The sequence below is a fragment of the Delphinus delphis genome, chromosome 6, assembly GCF_949987515.2.
Source record: "Delphinus delphis chromosome 6, mDelDel1.2, whole genome shotgun sequence".
Taxonomy (NCBI): Eukaryota; Metazoa; Chordata; class Mammalia; order Artiodactyla; family Delphinidae; genus Delphinus; species Delphinus delphis.
In genome coordinates, this window is record NC_082688.1 from 48711949 (window position 1) to 48734323 (window position 22375).

The 22375-nt window shown below is 41.7% G+C and overlaps 1 protein-coding gene across 1 annotated transcript in view; it reads left to right on the plus strand.

Annotated features, from left to right (window-relative positions):
- Positions 1-12135, plus strand: part of LOC132427661 (transient receptor potential cation channel subfamily M member 3) — an 88329-nt gene extending 76194 nt beyond the window's left edge. Inside the window, exon 14 of the mRNA XM_069540807.1 lies at positions 8600-12135. Within this exon, the coding sequence (XP_069396908.1) occupies positions 8600-10052 (1453 nt within the window). The 3' untranslated portion in view covers positions 10053-12135. The remainder of the gene's footprint in view (positions 1-8599) is intronic.
- Positions 12136-22375: the final 10240 nt, after the last annotated feature.

Sequence of the window (22375 nt, forward strand, 5' to 3'; positions counted from 1 at the left end):
AGAAAGGTAGGGGAAGGAGTGTTAAGATGCAAGGAAGTCTTTGTCTTTCTTTCTGGGGAACTAGAATGAGAGTTACAGACACCAGGGCATGTAAACTGTGACCTTGTCACCAATTCCTTTTGGATGGAAACATAAAGGAACTATAGCACCTCCAACTGAGGCTCTCACCCCACACCTACAAACGCTTCCAGGAGACTTCTTCCCCAAGGCCCTATTCTTCTGTGGGTGGTTACAGAGCCCCACCCTTCAGAGCATGACCAAGAGGAACAATTCCCAGAAATCAGGACAGCGTGCAGGCGCACCCTCCCTGTGTCCCAGGCGTTAGCTGACCTCCTGGAGTAACACTGGCCTAGAGGACCAGGACGAGTTCTCGGCCAAGCCCAGGTGCCAGAGAAGTGAACTTAAACCCGGGCCTCATTCTGCTTCTGTTGCTTCTGTCTGTGTTTATTTGAGGTTTTGCTTTTGTTGTTGGTGGTGGTAGTTTTGGTTTGTTTTGCATTTGTAATTGTACCCGAAAATAACATCTTTAAACACTAGGATTATACTCAGCACAATAGAAGCACCACGAGGTGCATAAGGGAATCAACCAAGGGAAGAGTGGGTCCATGTTACCAATCTCACACATTCTCTAGGCCATGTCCTTAAGTGGAGTGGCATGTGAAATCACCTGTCCTGTTGTACATTAGCTAGCTAGCTAGATGGATAGATAGATGCATAGAGAGTGATAAATAGATAAGTATGTATAAACACACATTTGAATACATATGTTAAATTTACATAAGTTAACTGTGCACATTCTATATAGTATATAAAATATTTTATAATTTTCTCTTCATATTAGATAACCTCAATACAGAGATTTGAAATCAGAAAAATTAAGAGCTGGTTCTTTGCTCTACTAAAAACTTGGGAAAAGGGTTTTTTCACATAGTGAGCCCCATGCTTCTCCCCCTGCTACTACCTTTAAAATACAATTTATTTATACATGTTCTATTTGCATGAATCTTTTTAGAAATACAAATATACTTCCATAATTGTCTATTTAAATGGATCATTATTAAATCATATTTTTGTCACCAAATGGTATGTATAGGGCTCAATACAATATTTAGGAGATCATTAACACCTTGGAGGAACTTGATCCTGAAAAATCCTTGACTTTCCCTTTTTTTTTTTTTTTTTTTGGTGGTACGCGGGCCTCTCACTGTTATGGCCTCTCCTGTTGCGGAGCACAGGCTCTGGACACGCAGGCTCAGCAGCCATGGCTCACGGGCCCAGCTGCTCCACAGCGTGTGGGATCTTCCAGGACTGGGACACAAACCTGTGTCCCCTGCATCGGCAGGTGGACTCTCAACCACTGTGCCACCAAGGAAGCCCGACTTTCCCATTTTTATATAGCAATGACCATGATGTATCTAAAGCAATACAGTTCCAGAATGTAATGAGCTAATTGATTGTAACCAGTGCCCTCACTTATTTGGGACAATATCTAGCTGGTGATAATTATATTAAAATAACCAAATTTCTAAACTATTAAGCAACATTGGTGACTGGCTTCTTTTCTGAGGATTTTTTGACTATTGGCTGAAGATAACCAATCCTTGGAGTTTGTTCCATCAAATTCTGTGCTCATCATCCTTTAACTAGTTCAGTTCTGTTTCAGTACATGCATACTGGATCTTTACTGTATACCAGACAATAAGGCAGGGCCCTGTCCTCAAAAACCACAGTCTCATTGAGTTCCAGTGTACACCCAAGGCAGGAACAACCAGAAACATCTAACTCAGTGTTGTCAAACTTTAGAAGGCCTGAAAATCATCTGGAAGGCTTGTTACTACATAGGTTGCTGGGCATCCGTCCCCACTCCGGGTTTCTGATTCACTATGTCTAAGGTGGGGCCTGAGAATTTGCATTTCTAACAAGTTCCCAGGTGATGCTGATGCTGGTTCTGGACCACACTTTGGGGACCACGAATAGAATACGATGGACAAGATAAAGGTTAAAGTAGGACAGGACGGTGCAAAATTATTCACTGTGGAACATACAAAATTCGGCACCTTACATTCAGAATAAGTTCGGGAGGTCAGTGAATACAGATTACTTGTACCCAAAGCAGTGTTTCTCCCCCACACCTGACCAACAGCACTTTGACAAGCAGGTACTGAGCAGAGCCTGGGTTGGGGTGGGGATATAAGGACTTTGCTTTGAAAGAATGCATAGTCGTTACACTCAGCCTCTATTTGAGCACCTCCTAGAAAGAGGAGAAATTGCCTTAGATACCAGCCTTATGAATAAATACAGAAAAAAATTAAATTCATTTCTCTCTGAGAAAGTATTTTACATAGGTGAAGATCACTATCATCTCCCCACTTTGCTTTGTCTTTTCTAAACTAAATATCCCAAGATCTTTTAACCACTTACCATGCATACAGCAGGTCTCCCACTACGCTGCTCACTTTCTCAGTGTGCACTTTAAATTGTCAACGTCACCCTTTAAATGTGGTCTCTAAATGGAACTTAATTCTGTGTTTTAGTTAGAGCCTAGATTCAATTCCTTTATTCATTCATTTACTGTTTTTGTCATCTACTATATGCTAGGCTAATAATCATAGAGTACAATAGAACAAGCAGTTCTTTTCATGTTACAAGAGAAAGAACACAGTATAATGGAAAGATTTTAATACTAATTCTGCAGTAACTAGCTGTGTGACCTTGAACAAGTTACTTAACTCCTCTGAACCTATGTCCCCATCTGTAAAATGAAGTATTAATACCTAACTGTAGAATCTTAAAAGTTATTGAGATAACATATATGAGATATTATGCTTTCAGTAACTGGTAGTTATTGTTTGATCCATACATTTTATTTGCTGTGAGATTGCATTACAATCATAGCAGCCAAGTCACGTCTTTGGTTCAGAGTGAGACTACAGTTAATTAAAACCAGGGCTTTTTCACGTGAGCTAATTCAAATATCCTCAAACCTCTTCTTGTGAAATGTTTGTTTTTAACCTAAAATCAAGACTTAACATTCATCGCTGTGAAATTTTTCTTTAAGTTGTTCCCCCTTTGGCTGATTATTCTCGCATTTTAAGGACAATTTTGGATCCTGATTTTATCATCAGTCTATTAATTTTTCATCCTATTCTTTTTATATCATTGTTTGCTTGATAAGCATACCTACTATGCCTTCAACATAATCCACCAAAATGTCACCAGCACAGATCAGGTGAACCAAGACAGAACTAAGATATTGCATGACTCCAAAAACTACCTCTCTTCATGACATCGGCCCATCGGTTAATCAGCCAGCCAGGTGTCCATATTTCTCTAGTCACTCCAGTGTGTCAACCTCCCTGCCAAAATCACAATGTACTTCGTCAAAAGTATTATACATCTGTGTCTCTCTATTAGTCTAGACTATCAAAAGAGAGACAAGATTAACATTGAGCCCATGTAGTTGCGTGTTAACTAATCCTGTCTCTTTAAAGTACTCAAAAGATACCATCTGCTTAATAACCTACGACTAAACCATTCAGTAATGCTGCCTACAATTGATGTCAAACTCCCATAATTCCTAGAATCCAGGAATGTTGAATGTCAGGAAAAAACATTTCCTATCTGCAGTCTCCTGGAATTTCTTTTCTTTTTTTTAATTAATTTGTTTATTTTGGCTACGTTGGGTCTTCGTTGCTGCACGCGGGCTTTCTCTAGTTGCTATGAGCAGGGGTCTACTCTTCGTTGCAGTTTGCAGGTTTCTCATTGCAGTGGCTTCTCTTGTTATGGAGCATGGGCTCTAGGCGCACAGGCTTCAGTAGTTGTAGCACACGGTCTCAGTAGTTGTGGCTTGTGGGCTCTAGAGTGCAGGCTCAGTAGTTGTGGCCCACGGGCTTAGTTGCTCCACGGCATGTGGGATCTTCCCAGACCAGGGCTCGAACCCATGTCCCCTGAATTGGCAGGTGGATTCTTAACCACTGCACCACCAGGGAAGTCCCTGGCATTTCTTTTTACTTCCCTTTGGTTTTTAAGGGTCACGTACATTTTCTGTTGATCAGAGATGGAAGTTCTTTTCTGGTTCCTTTAACTCATTTAAAGCAGAATTTGCAAACTGGTTGCTCATGGGCAGCATCTGCCCACAGAGGGCTGTTGTGTTGAGCTTGCAATGATTGTTAAAATTCACTCCAAATGCCTTTGGACTGTGTGTGCTCTCTGCTGACACAGACTCCTTGCCTCTGTTCTCTTACGCCTTGCCTGCTTCACCTACTCAGTTGATCTACCCTTCTATAGGCATTTGATTCTCAGACCCCTAACTTAGAGCTTCCAGTTTATCCTCACCATCACCCACCCGCAGGGCCGCACCTGTCAGAAGTTTCAGTTTGAATTTTCTCCTTGACAGTAACAATTGGAGCAACTGGGATATACATTATTCCTTGCTGTCATCTTTTAATCTAACATTATCTTTCCCAAACCAATGGGCTCTATGCCCTTTTTTCACTTCACCTGGATCTAAAACGTATTAGACAATGACTATTAATAGCATATACAACTTATAATTTTTCATAACAAAGAGAGAGGAATAACTTAGGATATATGAAATTTATAAATAATCCAAAAAATAATGTAAGCCAAAAAAAATGAACTTCACCTACTTGCCACCATGACCTTTTCTAAAACTCATCTTTGATATCTCCATTGATAGAACCAAGTTTAAACTTTTCTCCCTTTTTTTGGTTCCAGAGTTAGTGAGAAGGATAACTGGCCCAAAGGGAAGGGTAGGTGACCCTAAAGGACTTAAATAATTCACAAATTAGGTGGATAAGCCTAAAGCACTTAAATAATTCACAAATTAGGTGGATAAGCCTGTGGATAAGCAAGAGTTCGCTTTAGCTGCTCTGCATCGTTGCCTTTGATCTGAAAACCTGTGTCAGTATACCCTCCCTGCCCCCCCACCCCCACCCCCCACCCCCCACCCCACCCCCGCAAGAGTCCCCACAATTGGGCTCATGCGTTCTGGGATTGTTTTTGCTCTTCATCCTACACCCATTCTACTGCTGGCACTCCAGGGAATATTTGAAATTTAGAGCAGGCATGGTCTGCCAGTTCTCTTTTTCCTTTTACCATATTTCCTTTAACTACATTTTGAGGTTATCAGAAAAGAAGATGAATTTCTGGAAGGTAATACAATAATCCTTAAGAAATTACATATTGAAGTTGATATTTTCTGTGCCACCAGAATCTTCTTTTGAATGCCCTTTTCCTTATCACATTGGCTGTTAGAGGCTGGTTGTTTTACTACCTGGTTTTTGTTTGTTTGTTTGTTTCACCAGCCTATTGTGTCCTCTCTAATGGGCTTCTGGCTGTCACTTTCTTGGCCTCCCGGGAACAGGAGCCACCTCACATCTTCCCAGGGTTCTGCTGGGTCCCTATTGTGATTGCCTTGTGAGTTATTCTGAAATAAGCCATGCAAGGTCTGGAGATTTGAAAGAAAGAAAGAAAAATAAAGTGTTCCTTCATACAACATCTTCCTTTCCACAGTTCCTTTTTCTTTTCTTACTTAGTCACTTCCCATATCTATCTCCTTAAGAATTCTTATTGATCCTTAAGTTCTTATAATTCTTATCTCCATTTTATCTCCTGATTTATTTGACCAGAGTCAGCTCCTAGAAACTGCAATCATGACTCGAAACTCTTGGTTTGTTCCTCAGACCTATTTTTATCTGTGATGCGTGCCCATTTGCAAATAACTTTTCAAGAATTCTTTTTTAAAGATTAAGAGAAGTACTCTATTTATGGAACAAGCATATGTAAACTTGACTCTGGGAACGTTTATTCTTTTATAACTCCTACATTAAACCCCTATCAGTTATATCCGTGCTCTAATTGATGATATAATTAGGTGGTTAAACACATCTAGAATTCTGAAAGGAAATGGATCAAACAGTCCTTTTTTTTTTTTCTTTTTTTAAATTCAAATCTTACATTCCAAAGCACCTCAGAGCCCACAGGAGAATTAAGATTTGGTGAAGAATAGCTCCTTGGCCCTGTTCTAGCAGGCTTTCCTCCCCTACTTCCATCCCCTGGAGCCATGCTTCTTTATCTTTGCTCTTGAGGCTCCACTGGGCACCTCCTTGCTTTCCTGGACGACCCTCTTCCTCCTTGTACCTCCCCTCTCTTCCTCCCATCCTCTTGGGCTCCTTAGTTTCTGGGTTCCGTTTATTCCCCACAACCAAGGCCTTAGTCTTCAATTGCCTCTTGGTGCCTTAGCTTGGCCTCTCACCTGCTAGTTTTCTCTGCAGTATTGGATCTTGGGGCTAAAGTGAGGTGGGATGCAGGGAGGGGAGGGTCCCCACAGTGCAGGGAGATAGCTCACCATGCTCAGACTAATGATCGCATGCATTTATGCTCAGAGAGCATCTTTATCTCTTTCCATACCGATCTTGTATACACCAGGCTCCAGGAAAGGGCAGGAGAGGGAGGAAGAAAACTATACTGCCTTTTGTTACTCTGCCAACACTAAAAAGCTAGGTGGACCCAGTACCTAGGGTATGCCAAACAAAACTCCTCATTCTATAGAAATGTACCATCTGTCCTTCTCCTGACTTTAATGAAGAAGTATTTTTGTCCACTTACGCAAAGCTTATTGAATTACCAAAAAAAATGAAATTGTAATACTTGAAAACTCCATAGGCTAGATGGTGAAGAAGTGAATTGTAAGTCTGTAAGACACACAAACTTATTATTGTAAGTAATTTGTTTCTCAGGCTATGTTTATACCACAAAACAAAGTGAAACAGATGAAAGTTGAATTTTCCTTCTGAATCATCTGTGTCAGCTGGATGAATAGCATTGTGTTTGCCAGACACAGAATTGCTCGATTTATAAGTCTGCTGGAAATACACCTGGACATGATGGCAGAGTGTGCCTGGACCCCGGGAGGCTCTGGATTGGCTGTGGAGCAGCAGGAAGGAGCAAAAGAAAAAAATGTTCCCAAAGCAGGGCTCTCGAGAGCAGTCCAGAACCTTGGACCAGTGAAGGGAAGCTGAGAGGTAAAAGAGCAGAGTAGGTAGAGTGAGTTGGGAGGTTGTTGCTAAGAGAGGCAGAAATGGGCCCCAAGGCTGCAGCAGCAGAGGAGGAGGCTTTTAAAAGGCCTCAGGTTCCTCAGCGAGGGGGACCACATGCCTCACATTTCATTCTGGCACTGAAATGTACAGTCTTCTCTGATAGAGGCACTGCTACTGTCAACCCACCATCGCCATCACTACCACCACTATACCAGCTGGAGGGACCCAGCTCTGATGCCCACCGCTCTTCGTAAAGCATGCAGCCATGTTCCTTTTAAGGGTCAGCAGTCAGTGATTAGCTGTGCATATTGGAAGTATTGGAAAAGTATCTTTATGCTCCCCAAAAAAGTTGTGAATGGATCTTATTTAGATTCTCTAAAAGATTTGCCTTTGGGCATCTAAAAGTGAAAGTTTGAGCTCAAACCAAAACTTGGCTTTGGTTTGTCCCTTCCAAGTTAATCTGAGCAGGTGAAAATATGGTACAATTTTATTTTAAATGTGTGGTCTCTGTCTTTATAAATAAATGGCCAGGCAACCTATTGGACAGTTGAAATCAAGTTCATCACGGTGATTGACTCAGTGAACCTTTATTGACACCTGGCATGTATTGGGCTGGCAACACAGAAATGGGAACAGGAATATGAGACAGGTCACACACCTAAGAATTTCCAGTGGGGAGGGTCAAGACCTGGAGAAATAACTGTAATATAAAGCATCTGTGATCAGCTACCCAGAGAGACAGAGACAGAGGAGTAGGACTATTTATTTATTGATAGCCACTCCAGAGTAATTTACCATAAATTACTCTATGTAATCTTGGCTGAATTTCTTGATATTTGATTTTCCTTTATTAATGAAAGGATTCGGTTAAATTAGATCAGCTCCAGGTGACCCAGTGACAGTACTATATCAGTTCCTTTGGAGGCACTACATTCTAAAAGGATCGTTTTGAATAACAACAACAACAAAAGATTATTATATAAACGTAAAATAAACATAATCCCAGTCCATAGAATACAAATTTAAATGTACACTGCAGTAAGAATAGCTACATTCTGCAATTCTACTACAAAAGTCTGGGTAAAGTTATCCAAATGTAACATTCTCATTTTGTTGGTGACTGATAAGCCAACACCCTAATACTTATTTAGGTCATTGAACCCTGCCCCAAGCCACAGCGAAGCCAGGAGGGTGGGAAAAGGTGGGGCTTCGGCCCACTTTACTTGAAGAAGAACTACTCAACTTTGGTGTTTATTTATCAGGATTGAGCATTAATTTTCACTGAGGGAAAAGGGGTTTAGTAGCTAAAAACAGCTGGATTCAATAATCTCTAAAGCCTCTTCCAGCTCTAGAAGGTGGAGATTCTGTGATTCTCAGTGACAGGGTCACTGCCATCCTCTCGTCCCCACCCCCTTAGTTTCCCTCCAGTGGGACAGCGAGGGCACTGAGTCTGGGTGTAACTCTGATCCCCTCTGTGCTCTCCAGCCTCCTGCAGAGAAACCAGCCCCAACTGACTCTGGCTCTCTTTTCCCTCCCAGGGTGGAGAACATGTCCATGCGGCTGGAGGAAGTCAACGAGAGGGAACACTGCATGAGGGCCTCGCTCCAGACTGTGGACATCCGGCTGGCGCAGCTCGAGGACCTCATCGGGCGCATGGCTACAGCCCTGGAGCGCCTGACGGGTCTGGAGCGGGCCGAGTCCAACAAAATCCGCTCGCGGACCTCCTCAGACTGCACAGACGCAGCCTACATTGTCCGCCAGAGCAGCTTCAACAGCCAGGAGGGGAACACCTTCAAGCTCCAAGAGAGTATAGATCCTGCAGGTGAGGAGACCTTGTCCCCAACTTCTCCAACCCTAATGCCCCGTGTGCGAAGCCATTCTTTCTATTCAGTCAGTATGAAAGACAAAGGTGGGATAGAAAAGTTGGAGAGTCTTTTTAAAGAAAGGTCCCTGAGCCTACACCGGGCCACTAGTTCCCACTCTGTAGCAAAAGAATCCAAAGTTCCTGCAGCCCCTGCAAACACCTTGGCCATTGTTCCTGATTCCAGGAGACCGTCTTCATGTATAGACATCTATGTCTCTGCCATGGATGAGCTCCACTGTGATATAGACCCTCTGGACAATTCCATGAACATCCTTGGGCTGGGAGAGCCAAGCTTTTCGGCTCCAGTATCTTCCACAGCTCCTTCAAGTAGTGCCTATGCAACTCTTGCACCCACAGACGGACCTCCAAGCCGGAACACTGATTTCGAGGACATCACCTCCATGGACACTAAATCTTTTTCTTCAGACTATACCCACCACCCGGAATGCCAAAACCTGTGGGACACTGACCCTCCAATGTACCACACCATCGAGCGTTCCAAAAGTAGCCGCTACCTAGCCACCACCCCCTTCTTTCTAGAAGAGGCCCCCATCGTGAAATCTCACAGCTTTATGTTTTCTCCTTTGAGGAGCTATTATGCCAACATTGGGGTGCCTGTGAAAACAGCAGAATACACAAGTATTACAGACTGTATTGACACAAGGTGTGTCAATGCCCCTCAAGTGATTGCTGACAGAGCCACCTTCCCAGGAGATCTCGGAGGAAAAGTGGAGGACTCATCATGCTGCCATCCCGAACGAGAAGCAGAACTGAGTCACCCCAGCTCTGACAGTGAGGAGAATGAGGCCAAGGGCCGGAGAGCCGCCATTGCAATACGCCCCCAGGAGGGTGATAATTCAGACAGAACCCTGTCCAACAACATCACAGTTCCCAAGCTAGAGCGTGCCAGCAGCTACTCAGCAGAGGAGCCAAGTGTGCCATATGCACACACCAGGAAGAGCTTCTCCATCAGTGACAAGCTCGACAGGCAGCGGAACGCAGCAAGCCTGAGAAATCCCTTCCAGAGGAGTAAGTCCTCCAAGCCAGAGGGCCGAGGGGACAGTCTGTCCATGAGGAGACTCTCCAGAACCTCCGCTTTCCACAGCTTTGAAAGCAAACACAACTAAACCTCCCAGTAAGCTTTGCAGGAGGCTCAAGAATCCAGCCCTAAAAGTCTCCCCCAAATTCACCTGTTCCCGTTTCTTGAAACTTATCTGCTTTATTCTTAGCTGAGCAAAACAAATATTGCTTTGGGAGGTGTTAATTCAAAGGTGACTTCTGGGCAGAGATCAAGAAAGCATTTGTTTTGGCCCAGTGCCAAACATGGGATTTAAGTCATGTTTACACTTGATGGGCAGGGAGGGGAAAGAGGGAGAAGAAGGGTTGAGATGAATGTGTATCACTAGTCACTTCAGAAAGCCATGAGTTCTGGGAATGAATGGGGCTTCAAGCACTGTCCGTGCCAGGAGTCATCTTTCCATTTCTGACCGTTATCGAGAGTTTTAGGATGCAGGGCTAAATTGCAAAAATAAAATAGAACAGCCAGCATACAAATGAGCTATTCTAAACTTTCAATTCTGTTTTCTTTTCACATTGGCTCCATCACTGGTGACTGATGAAGAGCATCCTTTTTATTCAGTATAAGCCGGCAGCAAGCAGTTCTACCTAACGTCCCACATCCTTCTCATGCCAACACTTCTGTAATTGATCATTATAAAGAAAAAACAAGGTAACAGTCATAGTTCACCTGTCTCTTATGTATTCGTTTCTGGTGCCACAACTTTTATCTTTTTTGAAGAAAATAAAGGGAAAAGAAATGCCTTTTTGTATTGCAATCAAAATGAAAGAAGAATTGATGTTAAAAACAGATGTCAAGTGGTTTATTATAAACAGTGGGCATTCAAGTATAGTCAAGCAAGCTCAGGATGAATGTAATTAAATAATTTTATATTTTTTAATTTATTTTGTATCTCACCTGTCATCAGTGAAGCCACTCACTGAATATGTAATAGTGAACTTAAAAAAATAGTAGGCAGAACTCACCTAAAACTGCCATATGGGATACTGTTATCTTCTCACCATCCATGTCATGTGTGATGCTGCTGTGTGACCTTCATCATTTGTATGAGTCTACCATGTCTTCTGAACGTCTCCAGGATGTAACTGCCAATTTTCCGCACCACTCATCACGCGAGCATTTTGTATATGAATATCTGGTTACATGTAGATATTTTCATACCTAGAGTTTTGCCATTTAATCTGAGCTCAGCGTAAATTTAATTGGAGTTTTTCAAGGGCTGGTATCTTTTTTATGGGATGTTCCAAAGCACTTTTTAAGGAAGTTTCAAAACCATAAATAACCTTAGAATTGACTGGGAGTTTGGTATCAACCCAAGCCATCAGTTGCACGCATACCGTGAATATTTTTCTTATACACAGAGTTATAAAAAAGATACAGTAGACTAAAATAGAAAACAAATAAACATGTAAAGAGTTCTGTAGTATATGCTGCTTATATACATATATATGCATTTACCCAGGGAGACATGTTAATATATAGTATATAAACAGACATATAGAGCTTTCTTAAAAGGCTTGGACTTTTCTATCACCTTGAGATATAACCAGGATTTTTTAATATCCAAGGAGTTCCATTGAAAGAGTTCATTATGTTAAATTTTGACAGATGTTGAAATTATGAATTTTTTAAATCCCTATGACCTCAGCTTTTCCTTGTACCAAACTAGAACATGACTCACTACCTTCCCTCTGCCCCTTTTTGTGCGGAAGCACTTGCTGTCATGACGTCTCATTTAGTCTGGTTTCTCCTACACAAAGCGATTATGCCAAGTACAATCAGAATAGACAAGCCAGTCTAAGCCAGATAGTATTATGGACTCGAGAATATAGGCATACGTTTCTAGATCCGAATCTGGATTTAAAGTGGGATAAAGAAATCTTCGGATTCCTATTTGGATCACTGATTTCAAAGCGAACAAAGATCTTTAAGGAGGGGCTCCCCTGGTGGCGCAGTGGTTGGGAGTCTGCCTGCCGATGCAGGGGACGCGGGCTCGTGCCCCGGTCCGGGAGGATCCTGCATGCCGCCGCGGAGCGGCTGGGCCCGTGAGCCATGGCCGCTGAGCCTGCGCGTCTGGAGCCTGTGCTCCGCAACGGGAGAGGCCGCAGCAGTGGGAGGCCCGCGTACCGCAAAAAAAAAAAAAAAAAAAAGATCTTTAAGGAAAAGGACTTAATGTCTCTGGCCCCAAATACTACCTGGCTCTTTTGTTTCTCTGTAGTTATGAACTCCAAATTGTCTCATTATGTGAAATCAAGTAAGTACATGGACAAAATCTCTAGCCTTTAAATATTTAAACAAAACCCAAAACCTTCTGAACAAGCTTTTCAGTTGTAGAGATAATGATGTGGCCACATATAAAGAATTAAAGAATTCCTTCTTCACTCCTTGGATTTAAGTGAATAAGAAATAAGTCACCAGAGTCCCTCATATATAATTGCTCTAGAAACACTTAAATTTTTATTGAACTCCATATTGGCTATTTCCCCCTCAGCGAACACACATTTGAGAATAGATCAGTTGCCCTTAAACTTCCTTGAGTCACGAATCTCTATGAGGATCTAATGAAACCTCTGGGCCCGCTTCCCAGAAAAAAATGTACATACATGCAAAGTTGCAATATACCTTAAAGGGTTCATGCACCCCTGGTTCCATATTGATTGATAATGAGGAGGAGGAACCATGTTTGTTCATAATCAACGCAGTTGTAATAGGCACTTGACATTTCAAGACCATTCCTCGGTGACTCTCGGGAAGGCCAAGTCTCAGCACCAGAGTTTGAACCAAGATTTTGTTATTTTTGTTCCTTAGATTAGCTTTTGCTAGTTTGATGTACTTACATCCTAACACTTTGATGGTTTTACGTATGGAGCACATTTACAAAGCCAGAAGCCTCTCTAAATCTGTAGAGAAATCTAAGAAGGAGGTGAAATCGTTATTCTTTGACCACAGAGCAGGATATCACAGCACCTCCAGGGCCTCATTCTGGACCAGATTGAAAGTAGGAGAAAGAAATTATGAGCATGAGTGTTTCCATTCATCGTGATTTCTGGAGAGAACCGAGCAGAACCTGGGAAACAAAGTATTTAACAGCCCTGACCTTGTGACTACCTGGTCCTTTTGTTGTGCATGAAAATGAAGTTCTTACATCTTTTGTGAAGTGTGTGAAATATATAAGCCAAATTTAAGTGACTTTAAACACAACCTGTGTAACTTTCATGAGCCATTTCTTTCCTGTGCACTTACATGTGTATTATGTTTCCATCCATTTCTTTCCATTTCTGGGTGTTCTGCACACCGATGTGGCATTGATTCTGTGGCCTTGTACAGTCAGCTTGTGTCCAGCTCATTTATTTCACCATGTCCCTGATCGAGGGGACGTTAATTACCTGTCTCTGTGAATTAAGCAGCCCGTGAGCAGCAAGTTATTGAGGAATGTAAATAAAGTCATAGAGCGCTCAAGGAAGTAAATAGCTTTGGTTTAATCATGTGCTTCTAAGGTGCCAATTTTTGTATACTACTATATGTCATGATTTGTTCTAAATTACTCAGTCCTTTTGAAAAAGAAAAGAAGTAAGGATGTTTAATGAAAATGACCGTGGAAATTCCTGATTAACCAACATACTTTATACTTATACTTAGAAACCTCCTGCTTAATGGATTTCAGTGAAGCTGGAAAGCTTGAGTGTAATTGCCGTGACTAGTTTGAGTATTTCTCCAGCCAGAAGGTGTATTAGGGGTCAGAATGCAGCACTTTACAGAACTGGATTTTTTTTTTAAGTCTAAGCTTCCAGGTCTAGGATATTATATACTTTGAAAGTTCCCCCTTTAAAAAATATATATCAGAATAATCGAATGAGAAAAATGTACTTGCAAGAACACAAAATGTGTTTCTTCTGAATGTTTCAAATGTATTCTAAAAGATGGTTTCTATAGATAATATTATGGTAGATAACTGGATAGCACATTTATTCTAGTTTCTGAGGCTGTACAGTCTAATCTTTCTGAATGTTTAGGCTGTTTAACTTCTGTAATGATAATAAATATTATCCAGTCATCGATCATGCTATATCTATAGGCTATACCATTCAGTGTGTATGGGGCAATGCTGTATTATAAAACACATGTAAACATATATGTAACCCGTGTTTAACTCAGCATAGTTGTAGCATGTGGTTGTATTAATGAACGTTACAGGACAGCTTTATAATCATTTACAAATCTGTAACATTCAATAAAGAAGCACATGTTGCAAGGATTAATGATGTTCCCAATTCCATGTTATTTAGCATCCTCGTGAAATGGGCACTTTTGTTCCTGATCTGCTTTATGTTTTCCACATTCCCATAGACCACTGTAAAATATTTGTATAAGCTGATGTGCATCTTCTAACCAGCCCTGTGAGCTGTGGTAGGCAAGTTGTGATTCTGTGAAAGACAAACTGGCATGTTATACAAAAGACTATATGACAAATGAACTGAAAATAGTATTTTAAGCTCCAGTTGAATTAGGTGTTTGTTTACATCTGCTAACCCAACGTGGAAGCAGTGTACAGTATTTTATAAATATGTTCATGTAGTAACACTGATATGTTTGTTTCTAGATAAAGTGATGCTAGTGTGTAGGTGGTTATATCCTTGTTCTAGATATTGCATTATAGCTCACTATTCTTTAATAATAGTAATGTGACTTAAATGAAATAATCCCGCTCCAAATCCAGTCTTAATTTTGTGGCAACAAAATGCATGCACTGCTTTATGCATTTCTTTTGACTTTTTAAAGGCACTTAACATTTTACTGTTGCCTGCTGTGACACTTAAACCACTTAGGAACTCACTCAAAATGTCGGGCTTCTTACACTGTTTGGGGATTATGTCCAGTTTTTTTAATTAAAAACAAAAAAGCAACCAAGGATTTTTTATTATTTTTTTAAGCTCTGAACAAATAATATGGACTAAAGTATTAACCACAGGGCCTATAGCTATGCGAGACCTGGATATAGCTAGCCAATACCACTTGGGTTTACCAAGGTCTAGGTGTTGGTGCATCTGTGATATATGAAAGGCATGTTTCTGATTCTTTAGGGCCATTAGGTGCAAATTGCTAAAACAGAGATGAGAGGGAGAAGTCCATTTGCGACAGTGTAGAAATCCACATATCAGTATGAATGAATCCAGTGGACAACATATGACCACGCTCCTACCTTGGGGCTTTTTTCACCTTCTATGTGAGCCTGGCCCAGGGGAGGGTGAGAGATGGGTGACTGGGTGTGTGATTGAGCACTGGGTGACTCTGAAGAGTTTGCCTTGTAAGGAAATCACCATTTCATTGTTAGAAGCCATTCAACATCTGGACAAGAGAGGGACCAATTTGCACAATTTACACATCTTATAAATGATGGCTTCTCAACGAGTAGAGAGAACTTTTCTCTCAGCCTGCACTGGCCTAAGCTTTCGCTTCTTTTTACCTGTCAAACAGTCTCTTTCTCAGATTAGAGTCAACCAAAGGAGGGGTTGGTTCTGATTTAAGGAAAACAAGATTTTTCTTCCTTTTCTTTTGTAATTCGTTTGAGAATGTAGTTGTGTTACCTTTTCTCTGATGAATTCCTTGCACTGATCGCTGATAATGAAATCAACACATGACCGTTTCTACATGTCATCTAAGAGAGGAATTTGGTGGCCAAGTAATCCCGACGGCGGTAAGAGTGAGGTGAATTTTCCCTCCCCTAACTTACCTAGTCTGCTGGCCCCATTAAACCTTCAGGCCATTGCCTATTTACACAGTGTTGTGTGCTGGGAAGTGAAAAGGACATGTGTGGCCAGAAGGCCATAGGCTTTCTGATGAGCATCAATGCCAACCTTGACCCAGGCCTTCCTCTGGAGCAGGCAGGCTGCTGAGAGCTGTGGGACACAGAGGGGTGTTCAGCCTTGTGCCTGGATGCATAGCCTTCTTCACCCCCTTAACTTTCTTCCTTTCTCTTGGCCCAGCACAAGGTGTTTTTTGCCAGACCAGTTGACTCTTGCTTCTATTACCTCAATACCCTCTGGACACCGGCACAGTAAACTGAAACAGTGGTTACAAACATTCAGACTTTGTCCAGCCCTCACCGTCCCACTGACTTTTCATCCACCGCGCAACTCTACCCCACATGCTCCTAACTTGGCTGGTGTTTGCATCAACCTCATCAGTTCTTTGCCTGTCTGAATCCCAACCCTCACATCTTCACCCCAGCTTCTCACATGTCATCAGCACCGGCCATCTGCATCTAGATTGTGGGGTTGCAAACTCAAATATGTGGAGGGACTGAATCCAGAACACAAGTGTGTCAACTGGGCTGGCGAAAGACAACAGGAAGGAGTTGGGTTTGTAGGGCACGAGAGAACATGTGTCCTGCTGCAAAGACATTCACTTTCAGATGTGCAAACACTGTGGTAGCCAAACAAACGTGTTTGCCAGCAGCTTTCAGTCCCAGAGGCAATAGTTTGGGACCTCTGAATCAGAGCCAACCAGGATCATATTCTTGATTCCAACTTAGTGAGTATATACACAAAATACACTGAGAATGGAGGCGGGAGGGAAAGAAACTCACCCTACTCAGGGTTCTTTCTGTTCTCCCAAATGATATGTGCATGTATATTTGCTAGCTGCATCATTCTGTACCTAAACTCAGGATCTTTGTGCGGGAGATTCAGAAGAAGAGTACCGTAGCATTGTATCGAGGCTTGTCCGCTTCCTGTCACTACAGTGTCTGACCTGAGTTTTTATTGCTGCTCCTGCTGTGCAGAACAGTCCATGCAGTGTACTGTACTCACAGCCGTTTCATAACACAGAAGTTAGACTCTCATTTGTAAACGTTCTAACCATAGTTTATAATGGGGAAAATTATTCAGATATCATTTTTAAATGAACTCCTATAAACAATTTTGCAGTTGGGTTTCTTAAAGACATATACATCTTTTCGTTCTTTGTGTATAGATAGACAGTGGTTTGCATATCTATCGACATTATAAATATATATAAATCCTTAGAGGAATTGTTCTTTTTTAAAGGTCTCTTATTGGATTCACAGTGCACTTTGAGCTTGTTCATTTAGATATATAATTCAAAGCAAAGGTTGGCAGATACTATGGGAGAAACTTTCTGAAATTTCTGTAACAAATGTTTTGCAATAAAAAAAAAAAACTCAGTAGTTCAAAACATGACTTGGACTTCCTTGTGCATTTATTTGCCACCATGTGATCTCTACCATTCTCATGCCAAGAATTGTTGGGGTACAGAGAGACAATTGCCTTGGGCTCCATAAATTACTTGTAGAGCAGAGGCTGCAACTGGTGGTCTGTGGGTCATATCTAGCCAGCAGAGAAGGGGTGTTGTTGTCCAGCACAAATATTTTCACTTCAAATAATAGTGGGAAAAGAAATTGCAGAACACATATATGTACCGTCTTTTATTTTAAAAAATATTTGCTGAGCACCTACTCTGTGCCCAGTAGTGTGCCAAGGTGAATAAAGCAGGCAAAGGCCCTGCCCCTGTGGAGTTTTAAATCTAACTGTAATAAAGTGTAATCATATATTGTTTTGTAATTACCATTTCGCCGCCTAAGAAATAGAGTATGAAAAGTAAGAATCTATAGGTTCAGAGGAGTGACAGTGCTCTGTGGCTCAGGGCAAGGAAGGCCCTATGGGGTAGGCTACACCAGAATGTGCCCTGAAAAACAAGGGGAGTTTAACTAGTCGATAGGAGGAGGACATTCCACGTAAGGGGGACATTATTTTTTTTTAATTGAAGCATAGTTACTGTACAATATTGTATAAGCTACAGGTGTACAATATAGTGATTCACAATTTTTAAAGGTGAGGGGAACGTTAATTTGATAAGCACCCAAATGTTACAGTGCTTCACCCTGGTTAGAACCTCTAAGCAGCCCCAGCTTCACGGGCTGCATCTCCAACGTGGACCCTGATGTTGAGAATGAGGCTTTGTTCCAGTGAGCACCTTTATCTTTACATTTCCCACTGGCTCTGTCTGGTCAATTTTTTGAAAATGGAATGGCTGGCATAGCTTTCTGCACATTTATGTAACACATACAATATTCAATCATGTGCCCTCAGATTTCCTGTAAAATCAGGTCAACCATCATTTGCTGCCAAAATCTCAAATTTAGACCAACATGGGGCTTCCTTGAAGGATGTGTTAATGGAGGTAGAGAAAGACTAAATTCTCTAGAGATAATATATCATCATTTCCTTTTTTACATTACCCAATTTGATTAAAAGCCGGAAGACAGCTTACCATAGAAAGGCCTGGATTACCACACCCTTGTCTGTGGAAAGTTCTCAGTAATTATTTCCTTTTCACCATGGCTGATCCCTGGTCGTTAACTTGGCCTCTGCCCTAACGTACAGCACATTACTTTTTTATAGTATGAACCGTTTCCCAGAAGCCTTGGGCTGTGTCACAGTCATTATCTTACAATATATCATCGGATAGACATGATGACACAATGCAGACACCCTAGAAAGGCCTTCACTCAAATTCATGAACTGTTGCCCCAATATTCTTTACCTCGGGCACTAAACAATTTTTTTTTTTACAGACTGTATTAATCTGCTAGGACTGCCCTAACAGAACAGCACAAACTGGGTGGCTTAAACAACCGAAATGTATTGAATCTAGACCTGGAGGCTGGAAGTCCAAGATCTGGTATTGGCAGAATAGGTTCCTTCTGAGGGCTGTGAGGGAGAATCTGTTCCAGGCCTCTCTCCTGCTTCTGGTGAGTTTCTGGCAATCTTTGGCATATTCCTCGGCTGATAGAAGCATCACCCTGACCTTTACCTTCATCCTCACAGAATGTTCTCCCTGTGGTCTGTATTCAAATATTCCCTTTCTAGAAGGACACCAGTATGGGACCCATCCCGCCCCAGTATGACCTTATCTCAACTAATTGTGTCCACAATGACCCTATTCCCTAATAAGGTCAAATTCTGAGGTGCTAGAGGCTAAGATTTCAACGTATAAATTTGGGGGTGGCAAAATTTAACCCGAATTTGTGAATAGGAGTGTGATGGTCACACTATCACACACACCTATCTTTTTAAATATCTTTTAAGGTAAAGAGATCAGAATTCAAGAATCAATTGGAAATATGTTGATCAATAGGAGAAAAATATAGATCAATTGTGCCACCGCATGGAGCCATTAAAAATAATTAAATCTTTGTACATTGACATGAAAAAGTGTCATTGGTATATTGTTAAGTCTTTTTAAAAGGAAATACAAAGCAGCATATAGAGTGTAATCCCAATTTTTATAAAAACTAAACCAAGTGTATAGGTATGGATATATTTGTATATAAATAGTAAAAAGACTGGAAGAATACACCAAAAGGGAGAGAAAGGAGTAAAAGTTTTGCAGTAGAATTTTTCTTTTCAAAAATTCAAATACTGTTTAATCTAAAGTGGCCTAAGTGAAGTTGGCTTAAGTATCAATAGACATCAACCAGGGACTTCCCTGGTGGTCCAGTGGTTAAGACTCCACGCTTCCAATGCAGGGGGAGTGGGATCGATCCCTGGTCAGGGAAGTAAGATTCCACATGCCGTGCACTGTGGCCAAAAAAAAAAAAAAAAATAGACATCAATCAAGAGGGTTTTCTTTGCCTTATTTCTGCTCTAGGCATGGTCACAATAATCACAAGCTCTGTAATGGCAAGTCCTCTCCCCCCAAGAAATGGTGAAGGTGAAAGAAAAGAAAAAGTGGTAGCAATGGTTTAACTACTAATGTCATGAAATTGTAGGCACAAGTACAATCAATGCCTTTCCAGCTGGTACTTTGTTCCTCTGGAAGAACTGAAAATTTTATTAAAAAGGCAAGACTGTCGTGACTAAAAAGATAATTACACATTGCAGTTATTTAATTAGAGCTGCTGAAAAAACGGGATGAGCAGCCCAAGTTTAGCTCATCAACACTAAAAGTGTTCATGTAGAAGCACCGTGGCCACCAGGAAGGCAACGTGTGGATGTTTTTCACATTAGGGCAGGAAATTGGGCTATTGGGCTACGTAATGTACTCTGACACTCTGCACAGAATAGAGGAGAGATGCCCTTAGAAGTAAGAGGTAAGAATGAGTATTTGTAGCCTAGCAGGGCCCAAAGTAATATGCAGGACTGAAAAGATAGGAGGTGAGGGTCAGATATTTCCAGGGCTGGAGTCCCAGGCAAAACAAATGCATAGCCATGAGAACACATAAAACTCACTGGGAGAGCCCTGGGCAGCCAACCTGAAAGGGCAGAGGGTTCACGCTGGAGACTTGTGGGAAAGGATAACAATCCCTAATATTCACTTAATCTTCTCAGTACATCAGTGAATCTGGCATTATTATTCTCCTGTCCCGAATGGGGAAAAGGTGACTCGGCACTTTATACATAAATGCCAGGTTAGAGTTTGGACTTTATTCTGAGATAAAAAAGAAAGTGACTGAAGAATTCTGGGCGAAAATGTGACATGTAAAGATATGGCATGGCCGAGGAAGGAGAGGTACAGTCAGAAGAACTGCAGGATTCCAGGCAAAAGGAGATAAAACCCCCTGGATAAAAAGACACTTTGAAGAAATTTCACAACTCTTCCTAATTCCAGAAACGTTTCATGGATACTCACTGTTTGAAAAACACTTGACCAAGTGCTGGCACATTCTGTTTGAAATGTCAACCTCTAACTTAATTCCCCGGTGAGTAACCAGTCATCCTTTCCAGAGGATTCTTTTTCACTGTGTGCCCAGCTGAGCATCCTTTGAGATGCCTCCCTGCTGGCAGTTGTTTTATACAATGTGGAAGAGCTGTACCCTTTCCCTCAGCCACAGTTTTGGCTACATCTTTGGCGAAAGGTGACACTGACCCAAGAGTGCCAATCAGAGCTTTTTCCTTGGGAACTTGGAATAGAGGTAGGGGTGGGGACAGTCTCTGGCTAGTGAAACCATAACTTACAGACTCAGGAATTGTCTACCATCATGTTCCAACATATGGCTGAGCTGCAGAGGAAGTCAGTCTGAGGAGAAAGACAGAAACAAGGAATACAGAGACAGAAGCAATTATGGAAAACAGAAAAATTCTAGACTCTTCCTGGGACATGACTGTAGTTCACCTTTGGGGTCTAGAAACATCAGTGTCTTTAAATTCCTCGTGTGGTAGGCTAAATAGTGGTCTCTCCAAGATGCTCATGTCCTAATCCCCAGAACCTATGCATATTACCTAATATGGCAAAAGAGGCTTTGCAGATGTGATTAAGTTAAGGATCTTGAGATGGGGAGATGAGGCAGCCTCAGGACCCACCAGGCCCTTCTATCCAGGACCCAGATGCTTGAAGCCTTTCAAAAATTACTTAAATGACATTGCTCTTAGTTATAATTATTCTCCAATAATTCCCCCCCAACACACACACCCCTATCCTTCTCAGTGTTCAATTAAGAAACTTTCTGTCTTATTTGGTAAGCACAGCAGTGCTTCATCAAATAGAGTGCTGTCTCTGTTTCAGAAAGAAAACTGAGGGACTTCCCTGGCGGTCCAGTGGTTAGGGCTCTGCCCTTCCACTGCAAGGGGCACAGGTTCAATCCCTGGTCAGGGAACTAAGATCCCACATGCCACGTGGCAGTGCAGCCAAAAAAAGAAAAGGAAAATCAAGCTTTCTTTTGCCTCTTTTGTGTCAGTCCTGCCAAGGGACCCACATTTTTTTAAGACAGTGGGTGGAGGGGTCATGTGGGAAAGGAGGTGGGTGGAGGGATGGAATTTGTTGACAGAGATCTTTCTTAATGATAGTTTCTCTCAGAGATCAAATGTAATCCACACAAAAGAACCTAACTGGTCTCCCCCCATGACTCTGACTTCCAGAGACTGCAGGAGCTGCTCCTAAATTATGTTGCCTTCTTAAGGTTTTCGACCAGACTTGTCTCTGCTATTTGGGGTTTCTATGCTGACAGCAAAAGCTCCCTAGTGGCTCTGTTTCATTCAACCAATTTTACCGGGCCATTAGCTCAGTCTGCAGTGGGAGAAAACCAGGTCAGTCCTAAAGTATACAGACATTCCAAAAATTTTAATAACTGCTTCTTTTCCTAATTTGTTCTCTCGGTTTCTCTGTCTGTTATGTGGAGCTTAGAAGTTGGACCAGATCAGTGGCTCTTAAATTTCTTGAATTATAACCACTTATGGGATCTATTGAAAGCTAGGAACCCTTCTTAGGGAAAAAAGCTTAGATTTGGGAGACTGTTTAAAGGGGCTCCTGGAAGCCCTGAAAGCCACCCAGAGTCACCAAGGGAAGACTCTCTGAAACCCAGGTTAAGAACCAAATGTCTCTCCAGCTCTAGAGTTCTGAGACTCCATGGAGCCT